Below are 25,832 nucleotides of genomic sequence, written 5' to 3'. Positions count from 1 at the left end.
AGATAACACACACAACATAGGAATTTGCAGAAATATCTACCTAAAGGGACATTGTCAAGATTAATCTCAGATACATATTTAAAAATGAAAATGCAATTCTGGGCTTTAAACTACTTTGCAGTATCACTTTTTAATCTTTAGGAACCAAGAAGAAAGTGCTAGCTCCTGTTGTTAAACAGGGGTTGAGGAGATGGGGCTAATGATTTTTCAATAAACTTGTTTTTACTTGAAGGGGGACATAGCCAGCACCAAAAGAGTCCGGTATATTGTAGACAGAGGGGATACAGGAAGGCTGTCCCTGTGCCTATGGGGGTATCTTCACTTTTCTCTGTGACACTCCTTTATTTGACTGCAGTTCTGTTGTCAGGTTGTTTGAATTCTTCGTTTGAATTACAGGAGTCCAAAGGGACCATAACCCTTTATATTTGTATATAGACCCTGATAAGAAAATAATGGCATGACTTTAAAACAGTTATAACACACAAAGGGTGAGTCCTGGCTCCATTGAAATCAATGGCAAAAGTTTCATTGACTTCAGTAGAGTCCAGGAGTTCATCCGAAGTGTGTGCCGTATTGTAAGACGCTAGGGTAAACAGCATTGTACCTAATATAGTGTGGCTTTGCCACTTCTGTTTTCTACAGTTATTCTTTAGTTGAAGAACATAAAGTATTTTGTTGTCCACACATGGAATACTTTCTGTGTGGAATATATTTCAATGTGAATATAATAACCCTGCCACTTGCACCACGCTATGGATTTAACGAAATTTGACTGTTTTCCACAATAAATCCTTATTTTCAGGAGGTTTCAATTCAACTAAATATGATCTCTGGACTGAAACTTGGCATTAAAGATATAAGGCTGAGAGGTATTTTACTACTTACATTTGGGGGGAAAAATTGCTCGGCAATTTGAGTTACAAGAGCAAAGAAAAACTAGAAATGATTATTATATTAATACAATTCTACTCAATTATTTTTTGGCTCTAGTGTGAATTATTCAGTTTTTGGTATTGAAAAAGAGAACCCATGACTTTTTCTCTTTTGAAAATAGTTTTCAGTACATGTATAATTAGGTTTTTTTTTGTATATGAATTTTTTGCATGTATACATTGTATACATTGACGCAGTCGACAGAATACATAGTCTATCAAGTGTTTGATCGGCAAACTAAAATTTCTTCATATTTGCATTGACATGGAACCTTTGTAGGCTGTCATGACAATTGATAATTGCACTCAGGCTTATCTGACAGATGCAGTTGTTATGGTCAATGATTTTAGAATTGCAAAATCCTTGGTACAAGTTAATCGTAATCCTTCTGAAATGTAGTTTGGAATGAAGTTCGAGGCCTCAAAATTGCTTCATATCTGGCCAGGCTACATTGAATAACATCCTCCTTCCCCATCCTTCAAACACATGCATCCATTTCATGGTGTCCATATTAGGTTCGTGTGTATTCAATGATACAGTATGCCTTAAGTGCTTAGCATATAGCAATTCTGACTGCCAGAGTTAAGGGGTAAATATAAGTAGGGTGGTTCCAATCCCAAAAGATGCATTTCCTCTGAAAGCAGATGTTTTCTTTCTGGCTGGTGGCAGAACGCTTGTATGCTAATATCACTGTTCCTGTTTATGTTCAAAATAAGTATATTTTAATAGGTTTGCATTTTAGTTATAAAACTTGTTGTATTTGTTTTTTTGGCAACCTTTTCTCAAGAAGGCTAGCTCGGCTATCCAACCTGCCTTAATGATCATTTCTGTACCTCTATAGACCTGTTGTTAGAACATTAATTGTGTTTTCCCTAACTGTATTGTCCACTTGTAACAATTTGTCCATTGTTATACCAGTGTTACCAATATTTGCCTAAATTAAATGACTTAACCCCTTTCATCTCTTTTCTACATGTGACTCTAAAATAGTCAGTTTTTTAAACACCTAGATCATAGAATCATAGAATATCAGGGTTGGAAGGGACCTCAGAAGGTCATCTAGTCCAACCCCTTGCTCAAAGCAGGACCAATCCCCAACTAAATCCTCCCAGCCAGGGCTTTCTCAAGCCTGACCTTAAAAACCTCAAAGGAAGGAGATTCCACCACCTCCCTAGGTAACTCATTCCAGTGCTTCACCACCCTCCTCGTGAAAAAGTTTTTCCTAATATCCAATCTAAACCTCCCCCACTGCAACTTGAGACCATTACTCCTTGTTCTGTCATCTGCTACCACTGAGAACAGTCTAGATCCATCCTCTTTGGAACCCCCTTTCAGGTAGTTGAAAGTAGCTATCAAATCCCCCCTCATTCTTCTCTTCTGCAGACTAAACAATCCCAGTTCCCTCAGCCTCCCCTCAGAAGTCATGCGTTCCAGTCCTGTAATAATTTTTGTTGCCCTCCACTGGTCGCTTTCCAATTTTTCCACATCCTTCTTGTAATGTGGGGCCCAAAACTGGACACAGTACTCCAGATGTGGCCTCACCAATGTTGAAAAGAGGGGAATGATCACATCCCTCGATCTGCTGGCAATGCTTCTACTTATGCAGCCCAAAATGCCATTAGCCTTCTTGGCAACAAGGGCACACTGTTGACTCATATTCAGCTTCTCGTCCACTGTAATCCCTAGGTTCTTTTCTGCAGAACTGCTGTCTAGCCATTCGGTCTCTAGTCTGTAGTGGTGCATGGGATTCTTCCGTCCTAAGTGCAGGACTCTGCACTTGTGCTTTTTGAACCTCATCAGATTTCTTTTGGCCCAATCCTCTAATTTGTCTAGGGCCCTCTGTATCCTATCCCTACCCTCCAGTGTATCAACCACTCCTCCCAGTTTAGTATAATCTGCAAACTTGCTGAGGGTGCAGTCCACACCATCCTCCAGATCATTAATGCAGATATTGAACAAAACCGGCCCCAGGACCAACCCTTGGGGCACTCCGCTTAATACCGGCTGCCAACTAGACATGGAGCCATTGATCACTACCTGTTGAGCGCGATGATCTAGCCAGCTTTCTGTCTACCTTATAGTCCATTCATCCAGCCCATACTTCTTTAACTTGCTGGCAAGAATACTGTGGGAGACCGTATCAAAAGCTTTGCTAAAGTCAAGGAATAACACGTCCACTGCTTTCTCCTCATCCACAGAGTCAGTTATCTCATCATAGAAGGCAATTAGATCAGTCAGGCATGACTTGCCCTTGGTGAATCCATGCTGACTGTTCCTGATCACTTTCCTCTCCTCTCAGTGCTTCAGAATTGATTCCTTGAGGACCTGATCCATGATTTTCCCAGGGACTGAGGTGAGGCTGACTGGCCTGTAGTTCCCCGGATCCTCCTCCTTCCCTTTTTTAAAGATGGGCACTACATTAGCTTTTTTCCAGTCATCCGGGACCTCCCCCATCGCCATGAGTTTTCAAAGATAATAGCCAATGGCTCTGCAATCACATCGGCCAACTCCTTTAGCACTCTCGGATGCAGCGCATCCGGCCCCATGGACTTGTGCTCGTCCAGCTTTTCTAAATAGTCCCGAACCACTTCTTTCTCCACAGAGGGCTGGTCACGTCCTCCCCATGCTGTGCTGTCCAGTGTAGTAGTCTGGGAGCTGACCTTGTTCGTGAAGACAGAGGCAAAAAAAGTATTGAGTACATTAGCTTTTTCCACATCCTCTGTGGGTAGGTTGCCTCCCTCATTCAGTAAGAAGCCCACACTTTCCTTGCTAACATACCTGAAGAAACCCTTCTTGTTACTCTTAACATCTCTTGCTAGCTGCAACTCCAAGTGTGATTTGGCCTTCCTGATTTCACTCCTGCATGCCTGAGCAATATTTTTATAGTCCTCCCTGCTCATTTGTCCAGTCTTCCACTTCTTGTAAGCTGCTTTTTTGTGTTTAAGATCAGCAAGGATTTCACTGTTAAGCCAAGCTGGTCGCCTGCCATATTTACTATTCTTTCTACACATTGGGATGGTTTGTTCCTGTAACCTCAATAAGGATTCTTCAAAATACAGCCAGCTCTCCTGGACTCCTTTCCCCCTCATGTTGTTCTCCCAAGGGATCCTGCCCATCAGTTCCCTGAGGGAGTCAGTCTGCTTTTCTGAAGTCCAGGGTCTGTATTCTGCTACTCTCCTTTCTTCCTTGTGTCAGAATCCTGAACTTGACCATCTCATGGTCACTGCCTCCCAGGTTCCCATCCACTTTTGCTTCCCCTACTAATTCTTCCTGGTTTGTGAGCAGCAGGTCAAGAAGAGTTCTGTGCAGTTGGTTCCTCCAGCACTTGCACCAGGAATTTGTCCCCTACACTTTCCAAAAACTTCCTGGATTGTCTGTGCACTGCTGTATTGCTCTCCCAGCAGATATCAGGGTGATTGAAGTCTCCCATGAGAACCAGGGCCTGCGATCTAGTAACTTCTGTTAGTTGCCGGAAGAAAGCCTTGTCCACCTCATCCCCCTGTTCTGGTGGTCTATAGCAGACTCCCATCACTATATCACCCTTGTTGCTCACACTTCTAAACTTAATCCAGAGACTCTCAGGTTTTTCTGCAGTTTCATACGGATCTCTGAGCAGTCATACTGCTCTCTTACATACAGTGCAACTCACTCACCTTTTCTGCCCTGTCTGTTCTTCCTGAACAGTTTATATCAATCCATGACAGTACTCCAGTCATGTGAGTTATCCCACCAAGTCTCTGTTATTCCAATCACATCATAATTCCTTGACTGTGCCAAGACTTTCAGTTCTCCCTGTTGTTTCCCAGGCTTCTTGCATTTGTGTACAGGCACTTAAGATAACTTGCTGATCGTCCCGCTTTCTCAGTATGAGGCAGGAGCCCTCCCCTCTTTGCTCTCCTGCTCGTGCTTCCTCCTGGTATCCCACTTTCCTCAGAGCTTTGGTCTTCTTCCCCTGGTAAACCTAGTTTAAAGCCCTCCTCACTAGGTTAGCCAGCCTGCTTGCGAAGATGCTCTTCCCTCTCTTCGTTAGGTGGAACCCGTCTCTGCATAGCAATCCTTCTTCTTGGAACACCATCCCATGGTCAAAGAATCCAAAACCTTCTCTCAGACACCACCTATGTAGCCATTCGTTGACTTCCACGATTCGACGGTCTCTACCCAGGCCTTTTCCTTCCACAGGGAGGATGGACGAGAACACCACTTGCACCTCAAACTCCTTTATCCTTCTTCCGAGAGCCACGTAGTCTGCAGTGATCAAGGTAGTTCTTGGCATTATCATTGGTGCCCAAGTGGAGAAGTAGGAAGGGGTAGCAATCCGAGAGCTTGTTGAGTCTCGGCAGTCTCTCTGTCACATTGTGAATCGTAGCTCCTGGCAAGCAGCAGACTTTTCGGTTTTCCTGATCAGGGTGGCAGATAGATGACTCAGTCCCCCTGAGGAGGGAGTCCCCGACCACCACCACCCGCCTCCTCTGTTCTTTGCTAATTCTAATTAAATGAGTGGTACGTGCTGTTACCTGTATTTCCTTGGGAGCCTAAATAGTTTTTCTTCCCTCTTCTTAAAGTGTGATCATTAAATAATTTACAATTTTTTCAGGCAGGACAGCAACAGACTTGTGCATAGTCATGAGGTTGGAAGTTCCCACATACAACCTGTTGTCTCTTCATGGAGGAGCTGTGTCATCCTAAATTGTCTCCACATATTCTGGCAAGAATGGGTGAGAGGCTGAGTGTAAAGTACAGTTCTAATAGAAGAAATGGACACATTCGCCCTAGTAAAAAGAAAAGGAGGACTTGTGGCACCTTAGAGACTAACAAATTTATTTTGTTAGTCTCTAAGGTGCCACAAGTCCTCCTTTTCTTTTTGCGGATACAGACTAACACCGCTGCTACTCTGAAACCTGTCATTCACCCTAGTGAATCCCACCAGTCCCTTTGTCAGAAAGCTGTTTGCTTCCTTGGCTAAATGGAATTCTTGTTTAAGTTGGCTGCCCTGAAAGCTACCTGCTGAGCAGTAGAATCCACACTGAAAAAGGATTTCCCATTTCAATTTGATGATTCTGTCACCTAGTTTTCCAGTACATTAACTGCTTTGGGAACTGCTGTGTAGCATGGACTTAGTGGTTCACTGAATGGGAAGCAACAGGGGTCTGATTCAAGAGGTGTGAGGTTCTGTGACAGAAATAATAATGTATAATAGAGTGTATTCTACATAGTATCAATCCTGCCATGATCTCCAACCCATCCCTTAATATCTGCATTCCTAAAAAGTGTCTTAATATTTTCTGAATGCAGAGTTTCAGACCAAGAACCAGATCTTTACTGTGAAGCTACATCTAAACCAGACTGTGAATCGTGGCCTGTGGCACTTGGAGAAGCAAATTCAGAAAGTTTGCAGAATAAAATTCAGAAGCTCCGGAGGTTGATCATGGAAATCAAAGAGGAGAGAACATCAGATGAAGCACAGCACTTTCTTCCTGCAACACAGGCAGACAACCTTAGGGAGCCTCAGTTTACAAGTTAGCGTGTATACTCTTTATTTCATGTTACGCAGTAAATACTACTTTAAAAATGCCCCAAATTCTGTAATTGCACAAATCAGTGGACATGTTGGAATTATAGTACAATTTAAATTGTTGACTAACAGTTGGCTGTACCAGAGGAAATAAACTGATGAATATTTTATTTAAACATTATTACTGTTTTAGATTTATGCAAATAACCTTCCTGGGGGGAACAAAGGGTGTGATAACTACACTCCGATTTTTATTTATTTTTTTATAAGTTTTTTATTCTTTTATATACCCTTTTTCATTTCATAGCCAAAAACTCCTTCTCTGTTGACTTCCATGCAAATTCCTCTTTATGTGATCATAGCCCCTTCTGTTTGAGCCTTTCTTTAGTAATGCTAAGTGGCAACAGAAAGCATCAATATTGCAGCCATTTTCCAGTTACCTTCTGTGGAGGTTGAGCATCGCACGGTTACTTGAGCTGTTTCCCTCATTATCCCCATTGGTCAGCTTTGCAACTTAATGGTCCCTCTCACACCCTGATGAATTAGGAACATGTTGCCATTTAAAATAAATGACGTGCAATATTAAAGCACACTTCTAAAATACAAGGGAGTATAGTATACTCATACTCCGTATAAGAGAGAGGGAATTAATTTCCCTTCTTTTATATATAAACTTACGGGCATTTTTGCTGTACTGTAGTTTCTTGATAAAATAATATATGGTAAAGTGTTCTACTTTTATTAACCTGATTTATATGCTTTGAGGAAATGTGGATATTTTTGTTGCAGTTTACAGTGTTATGGCTTATGCATTTAAAATGAACAATTATATACCATATTTTTCAGAGATATTTAGGCAACTGGGCAGTGTTGTATTTGCAAACTTACATTTACATTTGCATTTGTAAATAAGACAAAGTATGGGTTTTTGTTTCTATATTGGCAGTTTGTGAAAAGGTCTCTCCTACAATATAATTTCCTTTAAAAACATAAAAAAATGGTAGATGCCTCCAACAATGGTAAGAAGATATTGATTACAAGTAAAGCAAGTTAAGATTACAGTATATGAAACTAGAATTTACATATTTTCTAACTTGTTTTTTTTTAATATTAAAAGGTATCCAGAGGATTGCAAATGAGTCAAAGCTGGAGTTTGTCCTTGGTAAGACATAGTTTTGATTTCTGTACAGAATGGTCTGTATGGGCATATTCTGTGTCTATAATATTACATACTAGTTTTAAAAAATTGACACCCTTGTTTAGCAGATGTTGTGTCTCTATATTGGAAAATTTGGGGCTAGATTCTCAGCTGGTGTAAATTGCTGTAGTGCCATTGACTTAAGTAGACCTACTTACTTTATATCAGCTGTATGATCTGGCCCATAATGTTTTATAAAACATTATATATTCTGGGCTAAGGAATTGAAAATCCCTATGTTTAAACTATGGGCAGCTCAATATTTTATGTGGCTATAATACCGTACCTTTGAATAATGCATACATTTATCTAAAAGCACAACTATTCTTTTGTGGGGAAAGGTTAATATCAGTCTGTCTTTTTACTATATTTCTCTTTACTCTAGTGATTTACAGGGGAGCAGTCTGTGTCAGAAGGTGTTCTGTTAGTACACACCACCCACTCTATTCAGATATATATAATATGGTTAGGAGAGTTCAGTCGGTCAAGCAGCCTAATTGGCTGAACATGTCTCCTCATTGTTAACTTGATGTTTGTTAGCAGAAGGCATTTAAAATAGATTATTTCCCACTATGAAGTCTGATAGATTTTTCAATCTCTTCAGTTTCTCTCTTTTTTTTCATATTTTTCGTTATCTTTCTCAATTTTCCCATATAGAAGATCATTACGAACAGAAAAAACTATCTCCTCATGGTTTCATAAAATTGCACAATATTTGTAGCATTAACAAAAGTGTCATTTAGAAAGTGGAAGACACTTTTATATCTGTGGAAGACACTTTTTATTGTTGTTTTTCAAAAGATTAAGAGAAATAGTTATGCAGTGTACTGAGTGTAACTGGAACATACAACATCTCTGGAATCTAAATAATTCCTAATTTTAGGCCTTCATTTTTCTCCATACTGATGTGTACAGGAAAGACACATGGATGTAACAATAAAACTTTGAAATTGTGCAATCCAAAGACAATATATAGTATTTTCTGAAATAATTAAAACTAATCAACTACCTTATTGTTGTAGTTTTTTATTGATATAATCAGACAAAATGCATTTGACATAGTGTAGATATATAGTGAGGAAACCTGAATAGTGATAAATACTAGTCAATGTGATCCATCACAGTAAATATACATGTATGAAATAATATTATCATGTATTTTAATTATACGTTTTCCTTTCTGGTATATATAGTACCCTATGCAGAAAATGGAGACCAGTTTTTTCTACTGCCAGATCCTCAGTTCTGCTAAATCTACCTTGTCCCACTTTAGATGACTAATAATTTCCCCTTGCATAAAAAAACCCTCTGGTGGCATAGAGCCTCACTCCACCTGTCCTCCACAATCATCACCTTCCTTCCCTCCCGCTCTCCTCCACTGCCCTATCCCTCTTGCCCGGCTCTCTGCCTTTGTCTTTGTGTTGAGTTCATCACTTCCTTGGTAAACCCCACCCAAAGGGTTTAAATAACAAAAAACAACAACGAGAAAATTGTGGTGCTGCCGTGATGCGTACTGACCATTGTTCTGCTCACTCTGCTTATACATGATGTCCCTTTGCCCTACCCTTTGGGCTTGTTTACATACAGTTTTTGTAGTGCTATACCCATAGCAATTTTGAAACTGGTACAGTTAAAGTGATAGGATTCCTTAGTGTGGATGCAGTTATGCTGGTGGATTACATTGCTTCAAGTACCCTGGTTTCTAAACTGTTATAGCTGAAGTGGAACAAAAACTGTATGTAGACCAGTCCTTGGCCAATTATGCCTATTTAGATTTTAACCTCTTGAGTGCAGGGACTGTTTTTTTCTTGATGTTTATCCAGTGCCTAGCAAAATGAAACACTTTTGTTGTTTGGCCCTTTGGCGCAACCATAACTGATAACATGATTATGATGATAATAAAGAACGGTTGGAGATTTCCCTGTGCTATTCAGCCTCGCAGCTCATATTATAGGGGACATGACAATGGAAAATGAGGCATGGCCAGAGTATTGCTGTGCTCCAGTGATACCCACGTCCCAGAACAACTCTTGGATAGCTATTGGAGGTGGGTGCAGATTAGAGCAAGCATTGCTACAGAAGGTGAATTGTCCCCCATCTGGCTTGAGGATCAGTGGGTGGAGGTATAAAAGTAGTGTAAAACCTATTTTTTCTGTCTCTTGTCACCACCAGCACGTGGGTGATCTGACCTAGTGGTCAAAGCAGGAGTTGCAAGTCAGGCTGTGTCAGATACCAAGAGGTCAGAATCAGAGACTGGCAAGAGGGCAAACTGAGAGTCAAGTGTGAGGAGGCAGGCTGGGTCAGGTTACCAGGAGATCGGAAGCAGGAGACAACTTGAGAGCAGAACCACAGGTCAGGAACCTGACTCAGGCCTGGTTGGGATACCAGGAAGTCAAGCCAGGGGAGTGGAAGCAGAAAGCACAATGCACACAGTCCAGAGCAAGCTGGATCCCATTGCATGGACAGCTTCCTGTTCCTATGCTGGATTTAAATAAGAGCTGTGGACCAATCAGGACCCTCAGTGTTCTGCCAGTCAGCTCTCGGGACTGGGGTCCTCTGTCTCAGTTCAGCTCCTTCTGACAACAGTTAGCAGGTCCCTGGGTGGCAGGTTGGAACATGCTGGCCTCTAAAGAGCCCTGGGAACCAGCGTTTAAGACCCATCGTCGATGACACCCCTCCTTTGGGTTCCACGTTGAGCAGAGCTCTGCTATGTGGTTTCTAATGGTGACTGAGATTTCCTGGTTCATTCAGCAGCATTATGAATTATATCACTGCAGCTCTAGGAATAAATTTTATTAGTTAACTGCTGCTGCTCAACCAACAATGGCACACAAAAGTGCAAAGCCCTGTGTTGTTTAGGATGATCTTACCTAGCCAATGATAGTTGACAACACAAAGACTCTTTCAGGATTGGGTTTATTTTATTTAATGACAACTGATTTTTTTTTTGTTTTAGTTATTTAAGTTAACCCCCCCCCACACACACACACACACTCCAGATTAGATTCCCTCATGCTCAGTTAGACTGACTCTCTTTGAGCTACTTACACCCACTATCAATGTCTAAGGAAGTCTAAGTTAGTGTAATGAGTCTATTAGTATAAGGGGTCTAATGTGTACATTACTTCCCAGTTTAGCCATGGTGACTCTAAAGAAGTGTAACTCATTAACTCTAAGGGAGCGTAAGTTGATGTAATCAACATAATGAGGAAACTGGAAGAAATTATGTTATATCCACTTAAGTCCCTGTAAACTTTCATAGACTTGCTTAGACTTGTCTCTGAATTTGGCACTTGAATCTAGAAGAGAAACTCCAAAAGATCATAACTGTAAAATTTGTTAGTTTGGGCCAAAACTAATCGAATCTATTTTATATGTAAGATATCAGTCACCTAGGAGCTAAACTCTAAAGAAAATTTATAAGTATTATAGATTGTGTATGAGTAGGTTAGTTTATATTTGTTAATAAATACACTTTTTAAAATTCTAAAATGTAAATAAATGATATTGTTACTATCATTTAGGGGCAAATGTAAATAAATGGTACAGTTACTATCATTTAGGGGCAACTTTGCAGGTCTTCTGTCATTAGTGGTGAGTTGTACAGTAAATAACTTTCACAAATGATTGTCACTTGCAATTAAAATATAAAAATATAAAATATCTGTTTTATGCTATTTGAGTATTGCCTAATACACATCCAGGGCTTTTCCAGGTACTTGGCTTGTGCCCTTAGCAGTTCCAGTGGCTCACTGCCCTTTAAAATAGTGACACTGAACGTCAGTGCTGCACAGGCATTGCACTCCTGTCCAGCAGCAAAGGGTTGCAGACTGTAAATTAAACATAATGTAAACATAGTTATATTGATCAGGGTTAAACAATGACTTTAAATTTTCAAAGATTTCCACTAAGTGTCTTAGCCCTGCTAAAACTGTTATTAATTGGAGTCATGAGGCTAAAACCCTTCACAATTCAGAACATTTGGGAGTGATTGACTTTGACTGTGATTTATAATAGCCTAACACAAATAAATCGAATATTGCATTAAGATTGCATGATTCTCTCATGTTCGTTATTTTGGGATCTGCAGTTTATCAGAGCTTCCATTAAACAAGTGTCTCTGGTCTTTAGGTTTTGAACACCGTTTCTGATATGTCCATTTTTTTGCAGTGTAGGTCTCTTGAGTCTTTACTTTTCAAACTCACTTTGTGGTTTGGCTTTCCTAGTCATGCTGCTCTGTTCTATTTGCTGGCATTGGAATGAAATGTAATAAAATCCTGTTTTCTGAAGTCCTATAAGCAATGCAAGAAGAAGCACATGAAATTCAGTGCAGAGAACTGAGTGGAGGGGGGAGGACAAGGACAGAGCAAAGGAAGAGCAGGAAGGGAGGAAATATGTATGTGACTGATCCAATACCCCTTGAATTCAGTGAGAATCTTTCCATGGACATCAATAAACACTGGATCAGGCCTAATAGGGATTGGCCTCTTCTAGAGTTTCCTTTTCAATTGCTTTTTTTAAAATGTGGGCTCTTACTAATTCTTTCCAGTGTTAAAATTTCATTGAATTACTAAGATGTGTGGTCGAAGGAATTGGTGATTTTGGGGATCCCCACTGCAGTCTTTAGAAGTTTGACTATCTAGTGCTGTTGGCATTTACTTTTAGAGCAAAAGAGAAAACACAAGAAGGAAGGAAGGAACAAAGCAGAGGAGGAAGTGGATAAGAAAAGCAGACAAGAGAGTTAGTTAATAAAGTGCTCAAATACTACTGCAATGAGCATGGTATAAAAACTTAGAAGGAATTAACAAACTCTAATTTGGACATATTATTTATCCATCCTGCAATGGCCAGTGGAAATGCATTTTATATGTTCCTGCCATAGCAGACCATTAGGTACCATGGTGATGGTGCTTACATATCACAATGATTGATGTGGTATAAGAATCCAGAGAGATAGTTGGTAAGGATTGCGTCAGCTTTGTATAGATTTTATGCTGTCACATAAGAGAATAACTTTGGGGCAGTATTCAATTTATAGGACATCCCTGAAATTTTGCAGTAGGTCCTGAAATGTTTCTGAGGAGTGAGTTTTGAAGGACTGTTTAATATTTGTTTCTTGTGTAGCTTTAGCTTATTTCCAGCATAATAATAATGGTATAGGTGTAGTCACTGATGTAAAAATCTAATGGAATAGAATCTTTCACAGGATTCAGAGGGAGTGTGGTACTCAGTGGGTTAAAGATGAAATTGAAATCTATAGGGCACTTGTATTTTTTTCCACCCAGAGGGGTTTGAAAGTGGAGCTGTCTGCCTGTACAAGTAAAAGGTTTCGTTCTTTCTGTCATAACATTTCTCCCTGAATAATATTGTGATAGTGCTTAATTGTAGAAGGTCATGAAGCTGATTTTAACACTGCATTCCAAACCCAAATGTTACACTGCTCAAGTAGTCTGATTAAATGTTTTCTTTAACTCCGATGCACCATCTGTAGTTCTTTAGGCAGCAGCTCTTGTCACATAAGTGTTAATTAGTCCAAAGCAGATCAATGAAAACAAAAGGTGAAGTGGGCCCTGGCAAAAAACATTTATTTATCAGAGAGCTATGCTAACCCACTACTGCTGGATGCATTTGGCTCTATTGGTCTCAGGACTCTGAACTAGGGTTCTTTCCTGTCTGGGTTTTGGCATCTGCGTCTGGGTGCCATTTAGGGTTGTCGGGTGCCCGGTTTTTGACTGAACAGTCTGGTCGAAAAAGGGACCTGGCAATACCTAAATGGCACCTGAACCAAAAGTCCTGTTACCAGGCGGTTGGGGGAGATGCTGAGTCATTAACCCATGCCAGCCTCTGCTCAGCTGGGGCCATCTCCTACCTACAGGCAAGCACCTTGAGACAATCCAGCGAGCGACAGGGGGAGGGGAGTGAGCAATAGGGGCAGGGCCTTGGAGGAAGAGGTGGTGCGCGGGGGCAGGGCAGGGGCACAGGGAGGCCTTGGGAGAAGAGACCGGGAGGAGGCAAGGCCTTGGTTGTCTGGTTACCAGCAATTAGAAGGCTGGCAACCCTTCTCTGAACCTTAGAGTGGGAGATCTTGGAACTACATGTTCTTTTGAGACACTTAGTAGCCAACTGCTCTGGTAAACCTGTCTGAGAACAGAGAAGCCTGTGTAGAATGTGTAGGAAACCCTAAACCCAACCTATATCTTTTGTAAAGAGGTTGATTTTGATTTAAAAAGTCCTAAATGTTTTTAGCTGTAGCTACTTGGGAAATCACCTCTCCCCCCCATTTGTTGTTACATTTGTGATGAGCAGAGGTGCCTGAGCTAACACCCCCCTGGATTAAAAGTAAGAGACTAATGATAGGACATTTTCTATTAAAACAAAAAAAAAAAGGTCATTAGCTTCGGCGCATACCCCACTCTTGCTGACCTTCAGGGCATTCTCTCTTCTCCAGCAGCCTTTTTTTTGTAATAGAATGAGTTGAGGCATATGGGGTGGGTGGATAAAAGAGATTTTTCTTGAGTAATGTTAGCCTCTCCATAGCTAAGGTTAAAGCTTGTTTCCCGTTATAAACACAGTTAAGCTCTACAGCTCCTTCCTCCCAAATTTCTGCAAAAGGAAATCAGTCTTCCTGAATTTCATATGCCACATACTGTCCCAGAGTAGAGGATTATTATGCTTGCTCTCCATCTATGGCATGGTTAAAATCAGCTGGACCACACCAGATATTTTGCCTGCTTTGCACCACTTCAATGCTACAAATTAGTTGTCATCCATCACTGGAGTTGTGTGAGCAGTTGGAGTTGTATCAATGAATTGGCTTTTACATATTTTGCTTTCGTCTTTAAGGCTCTGCATAACACTTCTCTGGCCTACACATCTCACTTCTTTACAAATTGCCCCACCCCACCTCTTGTGCGTCTCCTGCACTCTCCTGACTACATCAGCCTAGATGCCCTGTTTGTTCTTTTTCATTCTGTCTGATTAAGGCTTCTGCCTGTCACTTGTGGTAAGAAAAACTTACCCAAGAGTCCTAGTCTGGAGTACTGGAGGTGCTGAAACATCACCTCCAGGAACAGATTTGAAATGTAAGTAAGAAAGAATTGTTCCTTTGTCGACATCCCATCTTCTATCCAATGTAGCACTACTCCTGCTTGTTCCTTTTTAGCTAATTAGCTTTCATCTCAGTAAGCATGTCTAATTGTTGATAGAGCTGCTCACAGAAAATGTCTTCACCTTATATGATGTCTGTTGTTACTTAAAGATATTTGGAAAATGGGAACTACCTTGGTGCTCTGTTCATTGCATTGTTATAATTTGTGTAAATTCAAATTCCATGTAGGTTATAGAGACAAAAATCCCACACCGCACCTTTCTGTGTAATTGGTGTTTGTCAACACAGGCTTCTTATTGAGCATAAGAATGCTCATGTGCTCTGCAGTGGGTCATAGCATGTGGTGAACCTGTGTGCGGGAAAGAGAGAAGGGAAAGAGAGAAATGACAGATAGACTGGTACCAACAGCAGAGGATCTGAGAGGGCAGCTGCCTTTTTGGACAACAGCAGTAGCAGAATCAAGAGCAGACTGTTTTGAAGCACATATCTTCCATTTGTGCTATAAACTCAACCTGTTTTCCACTGGTTTGCCAAAAGCTGTTGCTTCTTTTATGAATAATTTCCCCCTGAACTAATTTGTGCAGTCCAGGCATACAGTATGTGACAGCTTTGTAAATACAAATGTGTATAAAACAGAGCTGTGAATGAGGAAAACTTTTATCCTAAACCCAGTAGCATAAAGTCTTTACTACATAGATTTGCTTACATGTTTTGGAATAAATTCATACATAAAGATACATTTTGAATAGCTAAAGATAATCTGTTCAGAGACAAGTTTGTGGATATCTGAACTCGAAAAACTATAACAGTTGCAAGGGCTCTGCTGGGATTTAACCATTTTAAGAGATGGGGGTTTATCACCATTGTTCTGGAGTGATGCAGCAGATAATAGGAATAAATGCTGACAGAACTGTGCAAATGTTGGATTTCTGGTTGCAGATGATGGATTGCTTCCACTTCAAGTAAAGGGAAAAGTGCGGAGGAGGGTGGGAAAGAGCTTTTCTTTTTTGTCTTGTACAAAAAAGAATTGTTACACTTTTCCAGTAAAACCAGCTTCTCTTTCTTTTATGTATTTTTTTTGCTGCTTTACATGTTCCCCATAATCCTTAAATATAAATGTTTAGTAAAATTTTCAGAAGCACTCAAGTCCCATTTTCAAAAATGGTTTAGGCACTTAGGAGCCTAAATATTTTTAAAAGTCAATTTAATCACCTAAGTTACTTAGGGATAGCTTTACAAATGTATTTAGGTACCTAGAGATGCAGATAGGTGTCTAGTGGAATTTTCAAAAGTGCCTAATAGCAAGTTAGGTGCCGAACTCCTACTGATTTCATGCTTAGATGCATATTTTTAAAATTCCACTAGTTGCCTATCTGCATCCATCGGTGCCTAAATACCTGTATAAATGTGACCCTTAGGGTACATCTATACCGTAAACAGAAACCCGCAGCTTTGAGTCTGAGTCTGGATCTACAGACTTCAGCTGGTGCTACAGCGATAAAAATATCTGTAAGATATTGTGGCTCAGGCCACCTCCGTCCCCTGGCTTCTGAGCCCAAGCTCCAGCCTGTGCCACAATGTCTACGTAGCTTTAGTGCTGAGGTGTGAGCCCAGGTCTGTAAACCCAAGCTCTGAGACTTGCTGCCATGGGTTTCTGCTTGCTGTGTATGGCAGTTTTGAAAATTTTACCCGTAATCTCTTAAGTGCCTAAGAGATTTCCATTCATTTGGAAATGAGGCTTAGGCTCTTAAGTCACTTTGGGTAAAATTTTTGTGATTCTACAGTATGAATATATGTAGGTTTAAGATGATTATTTCAGCTAAATATAAAAATTCAAAGTTAATGCTTGGTATAAAAAATAATATATAAGAACACAGCCAGTGGGCTCAGTTCAGGTATGAAACAGCCACTTTAAGTTGTGAAAATGATAACCGTTCTGATAATTCTGATTGCACGTCCATGAATATAAATCAGAAGTAACTCCAGACACCCTGCCATAGGTGCAACCTCAGAAAAATAATTGGAAAGAACCAGGGTGTATAATTTTGTTCAGCTTAATCAAACAAAAAACAGTTAGGTGAGGGACATGACAGATACACAGAGCTAGATCTATGCAGATTTCTGTCCCCAAAGCACATTTTCAAAATAATCTTTTAAAATTTGGTTATTCATTAAATTATTTTGCATGTACCCTTTCTGTTAATTAACATTTTTTATATATTTACTCAGTTCCTCTTACGTTTGTTGTATTCCTCTTCCACTTCACCCTGCTTTTTTTCCTTTCCTCTTTCTTTTCCTACCTACCCTAAATTTTGAATCCCCCTCCCTCTCTTGTGTTCCCCATTTCCTAACTCTGTACTCTTCCAGCTTTTATCTTACACACACTCCTGTAAGCAGTTTTAAGCATGCTCTCTTAAGATGGCCCCAGGGCTCTTCTCCATTAGAAGAATATAAAGATCCTTATCAGTACTCCTGACCCTCATACATGTGAAAGAAGTAGAAGCCAGCCAAACCGGCATGAGCTACTCCCACACTATTCACAGGAAGCTTCAAAATCTCCTAGCCTTCAACGATCTTTTGGATGGGAGGGCTGGCACTTCTTTACCCTGCCAACCTTTCCTTTCCCCCGATATTCTTTTTTGGCTACCACCCAGACACTTCAGGAAGTGACTGGTTGGCCCACCTTTTCGGAATCAGGGGCAAGGCAAGCCTACTCCCACCTTCATCATTCTCCTGATAAATATCTGCAGGGGGAGCAGTTTTTCTGCCTACTCTCATCCTACAGCTATAAGAACTGGAAACCCATTGCTAATTCCCACTGCTGCTGGCCTTTAAAACCCTGAAAGCTCCACTTTCTGAATCACAATACACTCGAGTTAGTAGTACGACAATATCAAGCTGGTTTTGTTTGAATATTTAAAAAGCAGTTATAGTTACACTAAGACTGCTTTAGAGTTGAAGTATTCTGGTTTCTGTGGCACAGTTGACTGAAATCTCTTACAGTTTTCTCCTTTGCTGCTGGCTCATGCCCCTGCAGTCCTGGCTGTTCTCACTAGACAGAAGAAATGTATAGTATTTTGAAGCTGCAGAGCAGCCGGGCGTAAGCCATGCAGGAAGCCAAAAGAAGATCTTTCTCTCCCTGCCACAGGGATATTTACAATGCCTCCTCTTCAGGTGGGCAGTTGAGGGAAACAGGTAGACGAAGATGCTCAAACTTCTTTCAGCACTTCCCTCAGTTCCTGCTGCCTTTGACTTTCTACTCTTTCCAGCACCCTATCCCTGTTACATCTTTCCCCTCATTAGTTAATGATGGTCTTTCAGGCCAGTGAGGGCCTCTCATCACAATGTGCTATTTGGCATCTCAGAGTCTCCTGGACTCTGCTATTGCAGGATGTGTTACCTAATAGGCTTTCAGATGCTTTGTCTCATACATTATTAATAGAGCAGCTGCTGCCATGTTCCAGTAATTCTGGGGTCTCTCAAGCCGCATAATTGTTACAAATGTAACTATTTTAAAAATGTGTTACCATATAGCCGAATGCAAGGTTAAAATGGTGGTTCAATTGGCTGGAATGGACAGGGGATGGCTGGCTGGACAGGGGATTTCAGTACTACTAAGCTATTACAGTTTTTAAAGTGCTTTGAGAAATCAGAGGGTCTGAGAGCAATAGTTTTCACAGCTTTCTGAGACTAAGACATCTATGAGTGTAGGAGTATTAGGGAATTCCATTCTCACTCTGATTGAATGCATTCAGATATTTTTAGTGTCTCTCTCTAAAGGATGTCAGAATGTGTTGATTTAATTTGCCAGTTGAAGTAGTATGAACAAGTTAGGCTTCCGTAGGCTGGAGTAGAGCTGAACAAATAGGAAATACATTCTGAGAATTCCTTTTGAGAATTTCTGACTGACATGGTTTTGTGTGGGGTTCCACCAAGGTGCAACTTGGAACTGGTGTACCAGGTACCACTGAGCCCACCTGACCCACCAACCTGGGCTCCCTTTACACTGTATTGATAAAGCAAGCCAGCCAAGCCCTCCCTCAGGCTTCAGACTGCACTTAACCAGCACACATACAGGAAGGGACACACCCACTTGCAGCTATACACACAGGTGCTGAGATCAGCTCTGCATGGGAAGACTCAGCTAAGGGACTGCCCAATACTCAACTTGCATCCGATGAAGTGAGCTGTAGCTCACGAAAGCTTACGCTCAAATAAATTGGTTAGTCTCTAAGGTGCCACAAGTACTCCTTAATTATTTTAGTTGTCAGAGGTTGCAGCAGAATTGTTTTCAAAGCCTTCAAGCATTAGAATATGAGATCTCTACAGTAACATATTAGCAATGTTGGCTACGTGGAGGTCTGAATTCACACCCATTCAGATCAATACATCCTTTGCTATTAACTTCATTAGGAGGAGATGCATCATAGGTAAACTGTCTCAAAACCTGGAAGTAAATCCCTGTACAAGGAAATAAATGAAAGACTTTTTTTATCCTTAGCTAATTAATTGTTCTAGTGAGTTCAGGTCAATTAAATATTATTTCAGTGATCCTTTTGAAAAGAAAAAGGGCCATTGTTTAGTTACATATGATAACAAACACTATAGTAATGAAGCAATTTTAAGCATGGTCAGTATTCCAGCATGAACAGTGTTTTCTTTGACCTTTTAAGGGACTTCAGCTGGAAATGACATTCCACGAAGGTTACCAGCATCAAACTATGTTGTTTATGTGTCACATTAAAGCTCAGTGTCTTTTGGTCTGTGAAAGGTGATTAGTGTCTCTCTCTTTTTGATCAGTTTTAAAATGTCAGCTACAACAATACATGAACAATTTAGAACAATACCCTTTCTGACAGCTTCATTAGTTTTGAGGAGATGAACAGATTGTTTACCTAGAAGGTCCTGAAAGTTCAAGAATATAAACTATTTTAAACAGGGTTATTTCAAAATTACCTTTACACAGTTTTGCTAGAGCTATCAGCAGGGCACCACCAGTATGCCATTTGTCATGCAATAGGTGTTGGTTCTTGCTTAATCCTCTGGCTGGTCTTTGTAGCCAGAGAGTTCTGCCACTTGAGAGGTACTCCCTCAGTTAAAGAGGATAGGGGATATAGCTCACTTCTTAAGGATGTTTGGAATATGGGTCCTGCAGAGTGAATTACTGGTGTTGCACAAAAACTGTTCCAGTAAAGTGAGTGGATCCGCTAGAGCTCTTACCCCACCACTCTTTGATTGCATCTTTCCTAAAACTCTTTATTTTACCTTTCTGGGATCTCTGTAGTTTGTTGGTGTTAATGATGCATAGTCTTTCCCTTCCCCCTCACAGTCTGATCCCCTCTTTCTCCTAATGAAGAGATTAAACTTTGTTACCTCTTGCAGCTCCTGTGCTATTACATTTCTATTTTTTTTAATATCCAAAATGGCTTAATCTCTAACAGCAGCTCTTACTTCAATCACTCATTTAGCTGTTGATCCAGAACACCCATCTCTCTGATAAGTGTTCCAGGTGGGCTCTCTTCTCCTTTAACCATCATCTGCATGCAGATTACTCAGCAGTTTCCTATCAAGTGTGTGCTGGTTAGGAAAGGTAATTATCAAATGGCTAAAAGTGATTGACCTGGATTGCAGAATTCCATTTTCTCTCTTGATTAAAAGTATATCTTTCTCTAATTTTCTCTGACCTGGAGGTGTTCTCCATTCTACCCTGCTTTAGGCATGTCAAAGAGCTCTTTTAGCAAAGGAGTGAGCTCTGACACAGTGGCAGAACTGATATTTTACTTTCCTCACACCTTGGTTTCGGCATCTACACTTGATCCTGTTTTTAGATCTTCAACTCATTTATCTTTGATGTTTTCATGGCTCCTAACACAGCTTGTCCCTAATCCTGATTGGGGGCCTGCGGGTGTCACTTCAGTACAAATAATAAATAGATATTAAATAATAATAATATCCTCTTTGAAAGTAATCTGACCTTTTCTGATTACTTCACACACAAAGGAGAGGAGTGGAGAGGAGGCTAACTGTAATGTTAAAGTTTTCCCCCATTAATTTATCTTGGAAAATCTTTCAAGTATTGTTTGTGGAACTGATCAAAACTGAGTCAGTTGGTTTACCCTTTGTCAAGCTCTGATTCGTGTAAATTAAAACTTATAAGAAAAGAAACATGAATCTCTTCAGTCAGATTGATCTTAAAGAGTTTTTGGGTATATGCTCGAATATCAGCATTTGTTATAATAATTTAGTTGGTCCAGTGTTGGTCTGCCTTTTCATTTTTAGATGCATTTTTAATATATTACCAGCATCTCATCAGGGTTTAGCTGATTTGATTGCCATATCTGGGGTCGGGAATTTTCCTTCAGGGCAGATTGGAAGAGGCCCTGGAGGTTTTTTGCCTTCATCTGTAGCATGGGGCACGGGTCACTTGCTGGAGGATTCTCTGCCCCTTGAAGTCTTTAAACCACGATTTGAGGACTTCAATAGCTCAGACATAGGTGAGTGGTTTTTCTCAGGAGTGGGTGGGTGAGATTCTGTGGCCTGCGTTGTGCAGGAGGTCAGACTAGATGATCATAATATCAGACCCTTCTGACCTTAATATCTACGAATCATCACATCTTTGTCCCCTCTCTGACACTTGCTACAGTTGCTACATACAGGGTACACAGAGGTCTGTAAGAGTGTACAGCAATCTGCAACGTCATTGCCAAAATATTTATTAGGAAGCTGCTAAAGAGCAATCTTAATTGTGATTAGCTCTTAGGTGCATGACTTCCTCATTGTAGTCACCTTTGTAATACTATTGTTGTAATTTTTAACAACATCTATATTGTAGTAGCACCTATAGGCCAACCAGGTCTGAGCCCACTGTGTGAGGTACTGTACAAACGTACAGTCCCTATGCTGAAGAGCTCACAATCTAAAAGATATCTAATAGAACATCTCATCTTCCTGAAGAAAGGTGCCTGTGCCTTCCAAAGGAAAATAATTTAATATACTACTTAGGTTATGTATTGTTTATTTCTGGTTGCTTTATTTTGGGAAAGAATTTACTTTCTTTGGCAAACCTAAAATATATGATGATGGGGTGTGTGTGTGTGATAACACAGACATGGGGACGAGGGAAGAGAAGAACTTCGTATAAACTATTTCTTTCCTTATTAGAGAATTGCTCTCAAGAAATAATTTTCTTTCCATCCAAGAAATTCAGACTAGTGGCTTCCTCAGAACTTCTTTCAACAGTGCTTATGTTGTTATAATGTATTGTGCATTCATAGTGAAATGAAATACCACCTCCTTAGTTGATTGCTACCAGAATATAAGTGTTTATGCAGAAGAATGATGCTATTCTTCCAAAGTTGGATATTGTGGACAGTGCACCCAGCTAAAAAGTTTCCAGCCTGGAAATCAGTTGGAGCTCTTATTTTAATATACAGTTTATTTCCTCTTTTGGCAGTGGTGGTCAACCTCCTTTCATTTCTTGCTTTCAGACTAAATGATTGTGCCTTTAAGAACCAGTAGAATACTTTATATTTGGAGAACCTAAAATAAATGACCACAGAAGCCTGTGGTATAAAAAGCAATGAAGTAAAAGGTGAAAGTTTACTATGAGTGTCCTATCTGCTTTTTCTCTCCTTCTCATTTAACACTAGATCCTGCAATCACTCTGTTTTCAATGTAATGGCAAATCTGTGAACAGCATTCTTGTGAGATTGGGCCTTCACTACAGTAATCCTGTGATGATTGCTGGAGATATATTAAAAAAAAAGTGAAGGGGCAATGATACCTTAACTTCTGCTTTCTCTTACTCTAGTAGAGTGGTTTTCAACATTTTTTCATTTGTGGACCCCTAAAAAATTTCAAATGAGGGTTGTGGACTCCTTTGGAAATCTTAGACATAGTTTGTGGACCCCTAGGGATCTGCAGACGGCATGTTGAAAACAACTGCTATATTATGAGATCACTAAAGCTGGGGCAGTCAATAGGTGGACTGCAGGCCAAATCCAGACTGCCAGATGCTTTTGAATGGATCTTGAAATCTTTTTTTAACTTAGTATCATTATTGCTATTTTTTAAAATTTTCTCTGAAATCTGGACCTTGAGTTTACCTTAACCAAGAAATTTGGCCCTTGAGGAAAAAAAAAATTACTTCTGCACTAAAGTATCAACATGTGCCAAATCAAGTACAACTTTGGAATATCTGTGTGTAAATCCATTTTTATGTTAATGTATACAGTGATTTCATAAGCCTGTAATCACTTTACATAATCTTTCTCCTCTCCCAGTTGTTGTTCCCAGTGAAATGAATCCCCTCCAGGGCAGAACAGGAGTGTCATTATTAGTGATGCCAGCCACTTTACAGTGTAGGGACAGGAAGTGAAGATAATTAAAAAAATCTAAACCTACCACTTAAGTTCTGCTTTACTATCACTATTTAAGTCATGATCTAGCCCATTATAGATTTCCTCATGCTGATACACACGTTCTCTTCAGGTGCCCAACAGGAGTGTGGAGGTATTTTCTTTATAAGAATGAAATTATTGTTTTGTTTATTTTGTTTACAGAACATATGGCTCTACTAAAGCGATTAGCATAAACACACACCAGTAGTTTTCTAAGTGGACTGAATTTAGAGCTTTTATCTAGTGCGCCATATTCTCCATTTTACAGTTTGAAGTGACTGCCTTATTTTGAGCAAAATTATGGCCTAACTTACATCAGCATGTTAGAGAGCATAAGAGGATAAGCGGCACACCTGCAGGTAGGAAGTAGACTTGTGTACACACTGTGCACGGAAGGAATTGCGCATTGTGCTCAGTACTGCAGAGGCTGAACAGCAGGCCAATGACAGAGCCAGATGCAATATGCAAATAGAGGCAGAGATCCATGCCAGAAGGGTCTGGTCTTATAAATGACATCTCCTCTCCCAAAAAACAAAACAAAACAAAAAGCAGCAGAACATGCAGCACCAGCATGTACTAGATGGTGCAGCACCCCAGTTGTAAACTGCACTGGCTGAACAGCTGGAGCAAGTCACTGTGCATGCAGCATTGCAGCTGGAACACAATGGCCAGAGAGGGGTGCCTCAGTCACTGGACCCCAGATATTCCCTTGCTACTAACACAGCTTAGCACCATAAATAAGCATGGCTTCCAAGATTGAACTGTGTGGCACACTGCTCAACCCAAGATTCCAATGTAGCAGCAGTAGCAGGCAACAGTAAGAGGTAGTGTAGCACTTGGCAAGTCACAATACTAAATATGTCTGTGTTAATTTCTGAGCTAGGGAAGACCTGCCTCCTCCTTATACACGTGGTGCATACTGCTGAGCTACAATGTAGGCAGGGGCCTCCATGGCTGTTGGTGACAGCTGCAATGTTAGATTATGGTCTTGCCCTTTTATTCATGGTATTTTTTCAGATAGCAGAAATCTAGCATTTGGAAATGGAATAGTTTGTGATCTGATAAAGTTTTAGGCACCCACTATTGCCCATAACAGATGAAAAGACGTTACAAAATATAATTTTCTGAAGTATTGCAAATGCCAACCAAAGTGATCAGTGTGTGTTCTGGGATAAAAATTTTGTGGTATTGAGAATGGTAATTTGAACTGACTTTGTTCTTTTCCCATGTAAAAGTGTATGGAAACAGCAGGCATCACATCTCTCTCACGCTCATTCCCCCCTTCCCTTCACCACAAATTTATAGCATTTCTCCAAAGCAGCCTTTGTTTTCTGGCATATGCTTGCCTGGCTTTAATGTTAGACTCTACAGTGATACTTAACTGTTTCTTAAGATTGTAAGGTTTATATTAGTTCCAAAGTTCTATGAATGATGGTGACTTTCTGATTAACATACCAGCTTACTACTTAAGGTGATCATAGTTTAAAACATTGTTTCTCCATTGCACAAATCACAAGGATTGCTCTTAATGTCCCCGAGCCAAACTGATACAACCCCACTTTCTGCTACTTTTTTACATGAACTATAGATGGGGGCCGTGCTCCCACTGCTAACTACAGGCATCACCCTTTAAAATGGTAGCTGTTTTATATACTATGCATTTCTGCTGAACTAGGTTACTGTAGTATCCAGTTGTGACTAGCAGGAAGAAGCCATGTATGTCTGTATTCTCTCTCTCTCACACACACACGCGCGTGCACTCTCACACACTTACTTCCTCCCAGAGGGATAGGGGCAGCTGTATGGTGCCTGTTACTCAAAGAGAAAAAAGTGTATCTGATTGGGTGGATGGTCCAGCTGCGCAGGGTATGTCTTCACTGCAGAGTTTACCCAGGTCAAGCAAAGCGCAGCTGTGAACATCTACACTGTCAAGTCATACTCATGTAGCTGCGTCCACACTGGCACTGCATTAACCCAGGCTAGGAGTCCCGGTGGCATGTCCCGGTGGCATATCCCAGGGTTCTTAGTGCTGCACTAAGCTGCGTTGTTCTGTGAATTGTTCTCCCAGAAAACACTGTGAAACATGTCTGTCCTTCCCAGGCCCCTGTGCAGAGGGGTACTTAGCCCACCAACACCATAAGTAAAGCACTTCTGGTTCTTCCTATTCCGCACTTCTGTCCATGTCCTCAATTTCAGCTGGTATCAAGGCATTGATCCAGCCCAGGAAAGTGACCTGTTCCAGCTGTTAGCACTGTTAGTGCAATGCCTGTTTCCACAACTGGCAGCAGAGAGAGGGCATGAGACATGGTATAAGGCATTTTGGCAGTCGTTTGTCATCCTCCTTGGTTAGGAGATCATACCAGCCACATGCAGACATGGCAGAGTGGAGACAGCTGACTAGTAGATCTGGAATAAGGCCAAGTGAAGAGTAGTGGGACTACATCATCATGCAGAACTGGGATGACCAGCAATAGCTCCAGAACTGCCTCATGAGGAAGGCCACCTTCATGAAGTGGTATGAGGAGCTTTCCCTGACCCTTCAGTACAAGGACATGCAGTTGTGGGAGGATATACCAATCCAGAAACTGGTTGCTATTACCATCTGGAAGCTGGCTACCCCTGACTGCTACCGGATCTTGGCTAACCAGTTCAGTATTGGCAAGCAAACACTTGGTGATGTGG

The 25,832-nt window shown here is 40.7% G+C and overlaps 1 protein-coding gene across 6 annotated transcripts in view; it reads left to right on the top strand.

Moving 5' to 3' along the window:
* INPP4B (inositol polyphosphate-4-phosphatase type II B) overlaps window positions 1-25,832 on the top strand; it is a 476,198-nt gene that overhangs the window by 192,265 nt on the left and 258,101 nt on the right. For all 6 annotated transcript variants that reach the window (XM_074950913.1, XM_074950912.1, XM_074950910.1 and 3 more), the window contains 2 exons: window positions 6,226-6,449; window positions 7,563-7,607. In XM_074950913.1, coding sequence (XP_074807014.1) covers window positions 6,359-6,449; window positions 7,563-7,607 — 136 coding nt within the window. In that variant the 5' untranslated portion in view covers window positions 6,226-6,358. The remainder of the gene's footprint in view (window positions 1-6,225; window positions 6,450-7,562; window positions 7,608-25,832) is intronic.

This window comes from Natator depressus, chromosome 4 (assembly GCF_965152275.1).
Source record: "Natator depressus isolate rNatDep1 chromosome 4, rNatDep2.hap1, whole genome shotgun sequence".
In the NCBI taxonomy this organism is placed as follows: domain Eukaryota; kingdom Metazoa; phylum Chordata; order Testudines; family Cheloniidae; genus Natator; species Natator depressus.
The sequence above is the reverse complement of the archived record's forward strand: the minus strand, read 5'-3'. Positions and strand labels throughout refer to the sequence as shown.